The sequence below is a fragment of the Camelus dromedarius genome, chromosome 12, assembly GCF_036321535.1.
Source record: "Camelus dromedarius isolate mCamDro1 chromosome 12, mCamDro1.pat, whole genome shotgun sequence".
Lineage (NCBI taxonomy): Eukaryota > Metazoa > Chordata > Mammalia > Artiodactyla > Camelidae > Camelus > Camelus dromedarius.
Window position 1 is genome coordinate 40091835 of NC_087447.1, and position 14923 is coordinate 40106757.

Here is a 14923-nt window from a genome sequence, read left to right on the forward strand (position 1 = left end):
TCAGCATTTACATGGGCCCACCCTGTGGAACCTTTCACTCCCTTGATTCTGCTGAGGCCCCCATTCAGCCCTCTCCCTACTCCCTCATTCTTCCTGTCGAACATCCAGCCACCTCTGTCAAAATCAAAGCTGAGTCCGGTTCGTGCTGAACCCTCTTCCTTACTGTAACAATTACTCATTAAACTCTGTCCTTACCACTTTAACTAGTATCCAGCTTTGTTTATCTTTGACAGTACTCAACAGAAAAGATATGTATAAGGTGCTGAAAGCAGCGTTCTTCACAATAAAAACAACTGAAAACAACCTAAGTGCCCAGCATCAGACTGCACAAATGAAGAGCGGCATATTCATACAAGGGAATAAACCGCAGTGGTGGAAAAGAGGAAACCACTGCTACGCGTATCAACCTGTCTTCCCTCCCCCCACCACCCCCTGCATAATTTTAATGAAATAAGCCGGGCACAAAAGAGCATATACTTGGATTAGTTTTGTATTGTGGGAGCCATGAACACCATGTTGCAGCTTACAATAGCCCCCACTGATTATCTCACAGTTGTGTAGGTCAGAAGTTCAGGCCTGGCTCCACCGGTTCCCCTGCTCAGCATCTCACAAAGCTGCAGGCAAGGAGTCCACGGGGCTGGGGTCTCCTCTGTAGCTAAGGGCTCTCTTCCTGCTCATTCAGGCTGTTGGCAGGATTCAGTTCTAGTGGTTGTAGGACATGGGTTCCATTTTCTTGCTGGCTGTCAGCTGCCTGTAGCTCCTAGGGGCCTCCTGTCCATAAGCCCTCTCACAACATGACACTTTACTCCTTCAAGGCCAGCAGGATCAAGTCTTTCTCATGTTTTGAATTTTTGACTTCAGAAAGAGCCCAGTCCTTGTTAAGGGCTCACCCGATTAGGTGAGGCCTACCCAGAATAATCTCCCTTTTGATGAACTCAAACTCAATTGGTTTGGAACTTAATTACATTTGCAAAATCCCATAACCTAAGTACAGAAGTGAACGCCGTCATCTTCACATTCCCACTGACACTCGAGAGGACGGGATTACACAGGGCAAGTGTGTGGACAGCCTGGGGCCCTTTTAGAATTTTACTGACCACAGGCTGAATGATTAAATATCTATAAAGTCAAAACACTGTGAAAGTAATCGAAGATGAAAGAAATCAGATGGTAAGTACTTTTGTTGGGTGGCATTATATTTAGGAAGAAGCAGAAGGGAGGCTTCTGAGTGCTGGTGAAATGTTCCATTTCTTGATCTCCAAGGCGATTACACAAATGTGCCCCTTGCAAAAATCCATCAGTTGCATACTTAATATTTCTGTATGTATTTTATACTGCACTAAATATTTTACACAAAAATAAAAAAGAGATGTTCTCAAGGTGTCTTGTTTAATTATATACAGGAATAATAATTAGCATTAAAACTGTATGTATAAAATTGGCGCTAGTAAGTGCTTGAAATCAGTTGATGCCCCTAAGTAACTTAAAGACTGAGGGATCTATGTTTACTATTTACCTGGCAAGATGTGTTATAAAAATAAGAAAAGTTAAATTTCAGCTGGCTCTTATTCAAGTGATTATAAATTGGAGGTATTTCCACTTGATCAAGCTTTGAAAGTTTCTCACTTTCCATGTCAGTACTGTTTTCTCCCTCTATGGCATGGAAGTGTGTATCTGGCAAGTTAAATGTGACATGAGCAGTGTAGAGTGTGTGTGTGTGTTGGGGGGGGGGGTTGGCTTGCCAAGAGCAAGGAAATAAAAGCAAACTAATGCATCTGATCTGAGAGGGTAGGTAAAATCTGTACATTCTTAGGAAACTAACATAAGAACATCTGAGGAACACAAATCTCTTCTATGTGAAGGGGCCAGGCACTATTTCCAGAGCTGGTCAGCCTTAACCTAACTCTACTCTCTGCACTCCAATTCTGTTCTGAGCCAAGGAAGTCACACCATTTCCTAATGAATATAAATGAATGCAGCTCTTCATGATAAATAAATCAGGAAAACACATTTATCCCAACTTATTCTAATCAGCACATACAGAAGCCATATAAATGTGATATAAGTGAACTAAAGGTTAATCTTACCTACAAATTTGATGCAAAAATCTTAAATAAAATATTAGCAAACAGAAGAGTATATTAAAACAATAAGGCATCATGACCAAATGGTATTTATTTTAGCAATATATGGATGGTTCAGTATCAGTGAATCTATTACATAATTCATAACATTAATTAAACTATGCAGGAAAAAATCATACAATAATCTCAAAAGGTGCTGAAATGACATTTAATAAAATTCAACATCCACTTATGATTAAAAATACTTTTAATAAAATAGGACTACATAGCTATTAGCTATTTTCTTAAAATGACTAAATACATCTGGGTCAACCCAGAAGCCAGCACCATACTTTGATGGGAAAACATTCTTATTAATGAGATACATTCTTATTAAAGTTAAGAATATAATAAGGAAACCATTATCGCTACTTTAATGTTGTCCTGGAGATTATGGAAACCAAAGAAACTAGGAAACAAAATAAGTTAAAGGTACACAACTTAAAAACAAGAGGTAAAATTATCATTATTTGCAGATGTTATGACTACATATTGGGGTAGGACCCAAGAGAAACCATTGAAAAACTTTCACAAGCAAAGAGAATTCAGTAAAAATAGATGGTGCAAAACTGCTATACGAGATCAATAAATTCCATATATACAAACAATAGCAGGAAGATAAAATGGAAAATATCTTATTTATAATAGCAACAAAAATGAACATACCCAATAAAAAATATATAAGATCTATATGATTTCAAGTTTAGAATATTCTAGAGGGTCACAAAAAAGGATACGAGCAAATGGAAAAGCAACTCATATCATAAAGTAGTAGATTCTTAACCAGTTAGTTAATCCCATAAAAGTACTCATAGGATTTTTTTGGTACATAGACAAGCTAATGCTAAGGCCATGTGGAATATCAAACAAGCAAGAAGAGCCAGGAAAATTTTGAAAAAAAAGATCAATAATGAAATACTCTTTCTACTAAATGGTAAAATATAAAAATTTTAAAATATATAAATATACAAAGGAAATAATGGTACTGACACATAACAGACAACTCAATAGAACATAGTAGATGGTATGGAAATCAGTCCAAGTACAGGAATTTTACATATAATAAACATGTCATCTCACGTAAGAGAGGAAAAAAAGATGTGCTATTCACTAAATTATTTTAGGATAACCAAGGAGACATCTGAAAAAAAAAAGATTGGACCCATAGCTTACATTTTATATTAGGATAATCTCGATGTAAATATATAAAAGTAAGAAAATCTAAAACAAACAAGACTAAAAGAAACTATAAGAAAACATTCTATAAACTTAGAAAAATTTCCTTCTGAATTATTATATGAAGCCCAGAAGCCATAAAATGAAAAATTGCTACAACCACCATATAAAATTAAAATTTTATATGACAAAAATCACTATAAACAAAGTTAAACACAAATAAGAAGCCGGAAAAAGTATTTGTAATTTATACCAAAAGAAACGAGCTAAGTCTCCCTTTCAATAGAATCCCTCCATATCTTTAATAAAAATATGAACAACCCAATGGAAAACTAAAGACAGAAACAATAGCTCACAGAAAAGGAAATACAAATGACTTTAGTATATGAAAAGATGCTCAATCACCTACCAGGCTGGTAAAGATTTTTAAAAAAAGTTGGATAACACACTGGTTAGCGCAGGTAAAAGGGCGCCCTCTCATACGTTGCTGCCGGGAGTATGAACCAGAACCACTTTGACAGAGGACGATTTGGCAATATCTATCAAAATTCCCAATTCACATATCCTCCGTTCTTGAATTTCCACCTCTAGGAATTTATCCTACAGGTTAAATTCACACATATGCCAAATGGTCCAAGTTCCTCATTATCATAGCACTGTTTGCAATAGCAAAAGATTTGAAATACTTAAATTTCCCATCATAGGGGACTGGCTACAAGAAGTATGGTACATCTACACAATGGAATACCATGTAGCTATGAAATTAAGGAGAAAGTTCTGTATGTACTGATACACAATAATCTCCAAAATAAAATCAAAAGTTAAAAAAGTGCATTCAATACGCTAGCGTGCTATTATTTGTGCAAAAAAGAAAATATATAATATGTAAATTTGATTATATATTCATAAATTTTGTCTGGAAGTATGCTCGAGAACCTGATGATAATATCTGTCATCGGGGATAGGACTGGATGCTCAGGGACAGGAAAGGGAGATAGGGCTATTTATTTTGTGCCTTTTGTACCCTTTTATTTTGAGCCATGTGAATGTATTATCTATGAAAAAAATGCACAACACAAAGTTTATGATGTAATAAAAAGGGTGGACTTCAGCCTGCCCACGCTTATCTTGAATTGGCTGAAAATAAAGTCTCTTGTTAATCTATATAGCTTTATGATTAAAGCACCAAAAGGGAGAAATAATTGTTTTGCTTGAAAACTGAAAGCTCCAAAATTAAATTTAAATTTTAAAAAAGTTTTTAACAATGAATAAAAACAAAGTTCTCAGCAATAGGGATGGTAGAATCAGTTTGTTTAAAGCAATCAAACAAATATCAACAACAAAAAAAGAAATCATGTAAGTGTTTTCTCTAAGGATATGTCCCAATGCTTTGGCAAAGAAGAGAATGGGGTGAGAGATTACACATTACTTTCAAAAAATATCTCCTTACTGTTGAATTATTCTGATTTGTTGATATATTAATTTTATAATTTGAAAAATTATAATCAGATTTAAACATAAAAGCCTAAGTCCCATTGGTAGCCAAATACACATAAATGTGTTAAAGCTAGTGATGAAAAAAAAAAAGTTTAAAAGAGGCACCATTTTTTTTTTGACTAGTAAAATAGCAAAATTTAAGATATATAATATACAACGCAGGTGACAGCATGATGAAAAAGGTGCTCTCATCATTAGCTGTGGGATATAAACTGGTGCCTTTCCCTTGTTTCAACTGAAATTTGTAACATGCTGTTGTAAGAAATAACATAGAGAGATCCTATGTAATCTTAACCCATGCAATTCTCTTTTAAAGCACAAGTTGTCAGTGTTAGTTAAAAGAATCTTTCAAAAATTCACATTTTTCAATCAGGAATCCCATTTCTTGGAACCTATGCTAAAAAATATAATTCAAAGGAAAGAAAAAGCTATGTGCATAAAAATGTTCATTCAATACCATACATAAAATATAAATATATTCATATATAATGTATATATCAATAAGTTAAACCATAAGAAAATAGTTCATTAAATAATAACATATCCACTAGATAGAATATACTATAGCCGTTAAATCACATTTATGTAGACTATAAGGTAAGTGGCTTAATACCTATGATATAATGTTGCTTTAAAAAGATATAAAATTTTATATATAACTTAGTGAAAAATAATCATATGGACAATGAATGGGAAAGTGGTGTAATTACAGTTGATTCTGTGTCTCTTTCAAAACTTTCTATAATCGTTCCAAATTTAACTTTTTCAGATTTTTTTCAAATTCAAGTTTTCCTACTTTTGTCAGAATTCAATTTGAGAAGCAAAACAAGGTGAAAGAGGCCTGCTTGTTAATCCAACAAGGGTAACTAGTTGCCCGGTTTGAACAGTAGACTTTTGTTAGGAAAGAGCCACTTACTTGCACCTTTCTCCGGAGAAGGAGCATGGAGCCTCTGCCCCAGGCAGGCGCTGCTGACGGGCGGCACCAGCTTCTCCAGGGCCTGGGCACTGCCCACGGGCAGCACCTTCCCCTTGGGGCTGCCAAAGAGGTCTCGGAGGTCCTTTCTTGGTCTGGATACTTGGGGGAAACTCTCAAAAGATTTGTCTTTCAGTCTGAGGGAGGAGAAGAGTGAGGTTTTTTTCTTGGGAACCCTGGAAGCATCTGGGAAGGTCTCTTGCAAGCTCACTTTCTCCAGGAGTGTGGGGACATCTTCCATCTTGCTGTAGGATGGGGACACAAACGCAGGAAACATCTTGGATGGCCGGTTGGGCAAACTGTGGGTGCGGAGGGCAGGGTCATGAGGGCCCGGGTCCGAGGGCTGGGCAGCCCTGGTAGGGGGGGCGCCTAGGGAGAAGAAGGCTGAGGCCCTGCTTGCCTTGTCTTTCTTGGGGGACTGCTGGTCCCTGTCTTTACTGGAGCTGCTTTTCCAAAGGCTGAACGAGCGAGTGCCATGGGGTGGGCTGGTGGGCAAAGCCTTTGACTCTGACTTGGCCCAGACCTTCCTCCCACCATCGGAGCTGGGGAGGAGCGGCTCCAGAGACCTTCGGATGGCGTTTGCTATGAGCCTCAGTGGGGACTTGGGCGGGGCCACACTTCGCTCCCCTGGAGCCGGTTCGGCTGGGGTCCCCATCTTTTCCTGAGCCTCTCTCTGGGCTGGCAGGGTCTCTCCCACTGTCCGAGGGAGTAGCAAGGGGCGGACTGGTTTCAGCGCACGGCCTCCTCTACCATTCTCAGCGCTTTTCTGGGAAAGTCGTGCCCCGGCTTCCAGGTGCAAGCTCTCAGGGTTGGAGTCATTCCAATCCAGGAGGCTGGTCTTCTGCTCCTGAGTGAGGACCAGCTTCTTTAAGCCCGACTTCTTCCCCTCTGCCAGCTCTGACCCACTCTCCTCTCCCCTCCTGAGTCTGGTACTCCTTTCTCCTGGGTCTTCTCCAGCCCTGGGAGACAGCTCTTGGTCTGGCAAGCAGCTGTCCTTCCCTCCCATGGGGTATGGACCTCTGTGGATGCTTCTGGAACCCCCGAAAGGGGCCCCTCCCTCCTGACACTCATCAGAAGCCATCTCTGCAGGGTCGGGTGGCCTGGGGCTGGCAAGGCTGTCTCCACCAGGTGTCACCAGGCAGTACTCTGCCCTCTCCAGCACGTGGTCATGAGGCAAATATAGGGGGATTTCCTTGGGTACTCCTCGGGCCCTGGCTCGCCTCAGAAAGATTGGGGTGGAAGGACTGAAATGATCCCTCGAGACCTGCGAGGGGGAGTTGTAAACTGTCACCTGGAGGGGATGGACAAAAAGTAGGAGTGATTTAGAAATTCCTAGCATTTACTTACCTGAGGAAGACACATCTCAGTCCACAGCCCCCTCCATTCCTCTCTCCAGATCTAGACAAAAGGAATTCTACCTGGGATGATTTCAGAGGATCACTCTTCATTCTAAGTGGCTGCCTTGGAATGGGCTGGAGTTGGCCCAGAGCCCCCATATCAGCTCTGATCAAAGGCTTTCCTGGGTGGGAGGCCAGAAGGGAAGGCAAAGTCACTGACAAGTTCCTGGGCCAGTGAGGGTAGGGCTGGTCTGGCCCCTGTGGGTGGCCAGGCTCATAGGGAAGGACAAATACCCTGTGCCTGGCTTGGCCATGGTCCCTACTAATGGGCACATCCCACCCATAGGCATGTTCCTCCAACAACGAAGAAACCAGGGCTTCTTCCTTGGAGACCATTAAGGTAAAGAGAAACAGCTACTCTTCCGGCTTGGAGCTGTGGCGGCAGGATAGCCTTCAGGATCTTCGATGACCCTTCTAAACCTGACTATGCCTCACATTTTGCACTGAACGAGTGGCCATTTCTAGCATGCAAGAGCTTGGTCCTTGGCAAAGAAAGAACATAGCAGACTCTAGAAGGATGAACTGTGCCCTGTCAGGAGCTCTGGTCATGGGACAGGAGCTTCACAAGAGCATGGACGTTTTTGTCTCGGGTGTTCTGCTTCCCAGAGCCTAGAACAGGGCCAGGCAGGTAGCAGAGGTGCAATCTTTCACACTGAAGGAGAGTCCAGCCCTGCCTAGACTCACAGCGATGCCATTTTCTGTTCAAGGGGGATGTTACTTCCAAGGTTCTCAGCTGCTACCAAAGGCACCCTCAGTTCTGGGCCCGCCATCCTTCAGCTGCAGCTCCTCAGTGCCCTCCGTGGGGTCCTTGAGGGCAGAGTGTTAAGTCCTGGTGCCTCTGCCTCCCACAGTCCAGCCCAGATTCCATGCCCCTAAAGTCTGCTGAGTGAGTGAGTGAGTGGCTGGCTGAGAAGGAGCAGGGTGCACCTTCAGGAAAGGGCCAAGTGCATTTGTGCCATTTTTTTAGATTCCACATACAAGTGATATCATATGGTATGGTTACCAGGGGGGAAGGGGGAAAGTATAAATTGGAAGTTTGAGATTTGCAGATACGAACCACTATATATAAAATAGGTAAACAGCAAGGTCCACTGTAGAGCACAGGGAATTATATTCAATACCTTTTAATAGCCTGTAATGAAAAGGAACACGAAAAGGAATATACATATCTATAACTGAATCACTATGCTGTGCACCAGAAATTAACATATTATAAATCGATTATACTTCAATAAAAAAAATTTTTTTTAGACGAAAAGGACAAGTAAAGAAGGGTGGACTCTTGGCAGAGCATCTCTCTGGCCTGGCTTGACCCTTGCGGTGACTAAGGGTGCTAGGAATCCAGAGTTCAGTGTGGAAGTGGGAGGAGCACAGGAAGCCCACCTTCCTAGCACCTGTGCGGCCCCCAGGCACTTACCTGAGGCGGGGAGGGCTGATCCAGGCCTTTCCCCAGGACACCAGCTGAGGAAGAAGATGGTGGGGAAGGCGAAGAAGACGAGGAAGGAGAAAGAGAAGGAGAAGCTTCCTTTGAGGGCAACATGGTTCTCTTGTTGTTTACTGTTGTTGTCAAATCTGCCAGGGAAAGAACACATTCTCCATTACAGAGTTATGATTTCCTTATTTCATCATGAAAAGAGGAGGTGATGCTCCTGTACACAGAGTCAGAGGGAGGAAGATGCCAGAGATGGACTCAGAGGTCCCGGAGCCCACAGCTTGGGATTTGGAAGGAGAGATGTGGGAGTGTCAGGCTCCCATAGGGGAAGGAAGGAAAGTCCAAGAGCCACTATGTCTCATGCTCACGTGCGAATGTTCCCAAAAGGTGGAGCAGGGCTCTCTGGGGTGTTTCTTAGAAACAGACAGCTACCTCTAACATTTGCCCTAAAGGCATGGGGTCAGGGCTGGGGCTACGTTAAATCACCCAGTCAGTAAACCACCTGAGGCCCCTGCCCACCCCACGCCTGACCACTCCCACAGGCCAGGCAGCCACTGCCAGGGAAACAGGCTCTTCCTTCTCACACGTGCACCAAGGGGTTCTCAGACGAGACGTTAGTTTGAGATTATACGAGAACACAAGGGAGGGAGACTATAATGAGTATCAATTCATTTGAAGCACATGTAGTGGGGTCTGTGCCAACCTCCCATCAGTCAGGGAACAAGTAAGATGCAGGGATGTACTCAGACTGACAGGAGACAGGAGTGCAGCCGGGGCCAGAGGACGAGCCTCATTCTGAACTGTGGGGGCTGAAATCAATTAGCCCAGTTACAGTGGAATTCTGGCAGCTGTCGCCTGTAAGATCAATCTCACTCCCTCTCTCTCGGGAGTGCACACATGCACACACATAGCCCCTAGTCACTGCAAACCTAAACTCTCAAGCATTTTGTCTCCCTTTTGGACTATGCCCATAATCGGTCCTCAGAGGGATTCAGAAGATGCCATGCTCAAGTCCAGATCTGCCCGCTCAGTGTCATGCCCTCAGCCCAGCCAGCGCTCCTGTGAGCCGTTTCCCGGAGACTTCCCAGGGCCACTGTCTCTAACTCCCTAATACAGTCAGACTCCCTAATACAGTCAGACTCCCTGCTCCTGGCTTCTCAGCTGATCTTTTTCCATTTCCCTCCAAGGTGTCCAGCCTTCAGATTTCAGTTTGCTTCTTAGCATTATCCTCCGGCCCGTTTCCCCAAAGCTTTGGCCGAGAGGCTCCTCCTCTGGGACCCACCGAGGCCAGGCCAGACCCAAGCATCACCCCAAGGGTTCCTTCTAGACCCACTTGCACAGGGGAACCACGCAGGGGGATTGTCAGTACTCCGTCCTGCTTTCCTCATACACAGATGTACGCGTGTCTGAGCACACATCCTGTCCTGGGCTCTGAGAAGCTGGCCACTTCCCCGAGGGAAGCCAGCCCCCCAGAACGCTTTGGGGGGAAGGTAACTCAGGGGAACAGATCTGAGGGTGGTGGCAGGAAGCAGCTGCCAGGAGCTGACACGGGGGAGGTGGCTGGCCGGCCTGCCATCACCCAAACCCCCATCTCAGCCCACAGGGAGATGGTTCGAGCCTAAAAAGGCAAAAGTTGTGAGTCAGTTGTTGCCTTGCTTCCTGCCTTCGGCTTGCCAAATTCCTGCCAGATTCCTTCTCCTCCTCTTCCTCGCCCCCTCGTTCTCCTCTCTCTGCCACCTCCTGAGTCAAACTCCTGAACTTGCCTCAAGGTCCCCTCAGCTCAACAGACTGCCTTTTTGTTCCCCCGAGGAGCCATCCGGGAACATTCTGGCACAAAGCCAGGACACCTTGGGAAGCAAGCTGACCAGAAAGCCTTGGGGTTCCCAAGGTCATGACCTGGGAGCTGCCCCCTCTCTTCTCTGTCTCATCCCCACCTCACCCCAGCTAGTGGGGTCTCTACCCATGTTCCTCACACCCTGTCTTTAGGAGAAAACTTGGGAAGGGCTTAGGGGGGTGGGGGAAATAAAATACCTGCCACTCAAGCTGCTGCCTGGGAGGAGAAGGTGGGGCCAGAGCCCAGCAGAGGGGATGGGAAATCTCACCCACCTTTGGGTTCCCTCAGAGGATGGTGGAGGGGATCCTGGACCCCCACCCCCTTTACACCCACACCAGCTGCCCAGCACCATGCAAGTTCTGTAGCCCCTCAGTTTCCTCATCTGAGCAATGGGAAGCCTAGTGCTCCTTCACAGGGAAGCTGAAGAAATAAAATGGGATAAAGAGAGGTGCCCAGTGCAAAACACAGAGTAAATGGCAAGTGCTAGCTAAATATTAATTCCATCCCCTTCCCTCCCCACCAAGTACACAAGGCACTGCTGAGCCACGGACCTGTTCCAGAAGGGGCTGCACATCCACCATGGCTAGGATTTCTCTAACTTGGGGTCCCAGGAGCTTCTTTCTCATTCACCAACTCAAGTCCTTCTCTGCCAGCCCTTTCTTATTTTCCTGGAAACCTCGGCATGCTCCTGCCAGAGCTGCCCTGCCCTCTGCAGTCCTGGGTGCCTCTCGCCATTCCAGTCCCATCATGCAAAGGGGGTTGATGAGCAGACCAAGGCCTGGATTACAGCTCCTCCCACAGCCCCCTGGGTCACCTGCCTCTTCTCTGGGCCCTCCACAATGGAGACCTTTCTGCTTGATCCCAGAGGTCATCCTGGTGAGTATGGTCAGCTGGGGGAGGGTGTTAAGCAGCCGCCTCCATCTTCCTGCCTGGGGCCGGGGCCAGAGCCAGCTGAAACGGGGCAGTGAAGGGATGGAGGAGTTGGTAACCCAAAATCTGCTCTCTCCTACAGGACCAACCTCACCTATTGGGGTTCCTTTTTGGGCAAAACAAAGATGATTGAAATGATGGCTCTGGGGATTTTCACAAAGACTGATTGCTGGGTGCAGCTTCCCAGAATTTGGAGCTTAGGCAATGCTCAAATCCTCCCAAAGTCTTGGAGTGCCCTCTAGGGGCGGCAGCTGCTCAGGCTGAACCCACAAGTGGCATTTGTTCCTGCGCTCAGGCCAATCTGCTTGTTCCCTGGTTCTTTGGTAAGTTCGTTCATTGTTTGTTTGTTTGTTTGTTCATTCGTTCGTTCGTTCGTTCGTTCGTTCATTCATTCATTCGGCAAGTAAGGACTGGGTGTCTTCTCTGTTCCAGGCCCATGCTAGGCACTAAATCCATAGAAATGATTCCAATTCAAGGCCTACCCTCAAACCAGCCTTTTTATAGACTTGAGAACCAACACCTGATACTCCCCGGATAACTAAAGACGCAGCTGAAGTCCTCAGACCCACCCCAGAAACCATGCTGCTGGTTAGCAGTACCCTCTCTCCTTTGCCTCCTCCAGCATCCCCCACCCTGCTGGGAGGGTCCCCCACCAGATTCCCTGCTCTCACTGCAGACTGGCAACTTCTTGAGGGTGAGGCTGGGCCCCTCACACTGGTGGTACTCAGTAAAGTCAGCTGGAAGAATTAGATGGACTCTGCACCCACAGGGACCAACACAGAAGCAGAATTCCTGTGACCGGGACGGGTGAGATAGGAGAGTAAATGAGGTGACCTATGGAAAGAGCCCGGCCCAGGCCTTCCATAAACGTTGTCTCCTCCCCTTGCCCTTACCTCCTGGGACTGCAAGATGGTTCAAGAGTCATTTTAGGTTGTCCCAGGGGCTGTGGCCTGCCCAGGTGTGCAGCCCTGGCCCGCTTGCTGAGGTGCCCTTGTCCCAGCCTGGCCCCAGTGAGAGGGCCTGCAGGTCTACCAGTTGCTGGGAGAATGACTCACTGGCCAGGAGTCAGCGGTGACTCAAAAGGAAGGAGTCAGCTAAACTAGCACACTGTCCCAACTCCAGTGTTTCTTTTTTTAGAAACTTTTGTCTAACCCAAGGATTTCCTGGGTCTACCTCTCTTACAGCAAAGTCTGGAGAGGGAGTGTGAGGCAGGAGGAGGTGGAAGGCAGCAATGGACTTGGAATTAAGCGACAACTCCCTGCTCCTCTCTCAGGATGGAAGAGGGAACCCCTGCTCTGTAACTGGGGCAGCCCCAGGAAGGTGCCAGGCCTGGGATGCTGAGCAGCTGTGCATGTGGTCACTGCACTATCTGGTGGGAACTGGCTGCCTTGGCACCCACTGCAGGCCCTGGTCCACTCGCCTGCTCTTCCCTGGGATGTGGGACAACAGCCTGCTTAGAAAAAGGAACAGGGCAGTGTGTATTTGTGCGTTTGTGTGTGTGTGTGTGTGTGTGTGTGTGTGTGTGTGTGTGTACATGCGTGTGTGTGCTTGGGTTCCTTCATTGCTTTGCTCGCTACTGCAAAGGTTAAGCTGATGCCCCCAGCCCAATTCAGTATACTCAGTCAAAATAAAGCCTCTGGGCCTGTTTTCTCATCTGTGTTTCAAGCAGCTTGGAGCTGATGATTGCTAAGGTCCCTTTCAAGTGCAATTGTAGTGCTAAGGCTCCATGACTCCAGAGTGGGCAGCTGAGGGGGAAGGGAAGGTAGTAAATCCCTTGGAAATTCCTTCCTCCAGTCAGCAGCAGAAAGAGTCAAGCTTACATTTCTTTCCTTGCCCCTCACATCCAGGAGGCCAGCTCAGAGAGGACATGTGAGGAGTGAGAACAGCTGCCCCTGAGAATTAATCAGACAACTCTGCCCACCCCTGCCCGCAGCCCCACCCCCAAGGAGCTCATGACTCACTCGACTGGAATTTTCTCCTCCAGCTTTGGCATCTGCTGGGAGTTGGAGACTGGAAGCTGTTGGCTCGCTTCAGAGCTGTGGTGGAAAAAAGAAAATGGCAGGGGAGTCTCTTAACTGGGTAGAATAAGCAGGGAGTTTTCTGTGGCCCATTGAGCAAAAGTTAACAGACTAATGGTCATAATTGACTGAGCCCCTTCCTTTCCTCAGACCGCACCTCCCTGTCTTTATAACACACACTTTCAACTTTTCATTCATTCATTCATTCAATTTTTATTGAGGGTCGATGGGTATAGCTCAGTGGTAGAGTGTGTGCTTAGCATGCACGAGGTCCTGGGTTCAATCCCCAGTACCACCACTAAAAATCAGTTAATAGCTAAATAAACCTAATTACCTCCCCCCACCAAAATTTACTGAGACCCTGCTATGAGACAGGTATTGCCTTCTTTCAGCAAATATCTCAAACAATGAGGCATCATTCTAACTCATCCATCATTCACAAGCATCTGTGCATATATGTCTATACACATATATGTATACATGGATATGCATATATAACATGTTTGCTTTTAGCAGAGCAGTTCTTCAAGGCTGAAGTCTCACATCAATGTCCCACATGTATCGTAGATAAACCAGAGCTGCTCTCATTGAAGCCTGGAAGCTGCAGAAAGCTCCACCCTCTCTCCCCATTACCCCAAGAGCCCTGAAAATCCTTTGGGAACCAGTTTTAACTGAACCCCTGGACCATCCATTGCCACCACCCTGCCTTTTGGCCTAGTTCTACTGGAAACACATCTACAGGATGTTGTGGGCTGCGTTCTGGAAGACCTTCCACCCAGCTGGGCCTTGACAATCAGCTGACGGGAACGAACATCATGGGCAGAAGAAATGGGTCTTGGCCGTCTGGGGCATGAGAGGGCCAGTGGGATGCAAAGGTACCCCTTCCCACACTGGGCCCTCACAGTTGGCCTCAGGCCTTTGTGATGGTGGTTCCATCATGCTGGAGAGAAGGATGGGGCTGAGGCACACCTGAATGGCTCACATAGGTGGGAACAGGAGGCATGGAAGGAGAGAGGGCCCACAAGGCTGATGTGAGCGTGGGAGAGTGGGGGGGAGGGAAGGTTTGAATGCAGGCCTCTCTGAATCCGAGGCCCAGCCACACCTCCCCTTGGCTGCCCCATAGGAAATCCTAGAGTCCCCACCCTTCCAGCGCTCAGAGCTGGGCGTCAGCTCCTACCAGCCAGGCTATGGAGTGCAGGTATCAACCACTACTCGAAGGCTTCCCTTCTTTAGGACAAGATCTCTAAATTCCTTAGGTCCTTGGCTCCCCTCCCTACCTCACACATTTGGAGAACTTTGAGCCTGCTCCTGCTGGTGGGTTCCTCATCCCACAGGCCTGCTTTCATAGTCCCATGGGTTTGAGGGGGAGCCTGGATGGATGGGTCAGGGTGCCGTCTCCCCATCTCCCCATAACAGGACCCACAGTCTACCTATGATGTAGGTCCACTTCCCCCTGTCAAGTGCGGGTCAGGGGCTTTCCAGGCCGGATGGATGTTTTACATGAGGAGCAAGCAGACCCCACGCACAGCACCATCCTGCTGAT

General features: G+C 46.3%; 1 protein-coding gene across 1 annotated transcript in view; it reads right to left on the reverse strand.

Annotated features, from left to right (window-relative positions):
- The window catches only part of MICAL2 (microtubule associated monooxygenase, calponin and LIM domain containing 2), a 213397-nt gene that overhangs the window by 46398 nt on the left and 152076 nt on the right, over positions 1 to 14923 (reverse strand). Inside the window, exons 28-30 of the mRNA XM_031460007.2 lie at positions 13324 to 13398; positions 8584 to 8738; positions 5713 to 7060 (exon numbers count right to left, since the gene is read on the reverse strand). Of these exons, the coding sequence (XP_031315867.2) occupies positions 5713 to 7060; positions 8584 to 8738; positions 13324 to 13398 (1578 nt within the window). The remainder of the gene's footprint in view (positions 1 to 5712; positions 7061 to 8583; positions 8739 to 13323; positions 13399 to 14923) is intronic.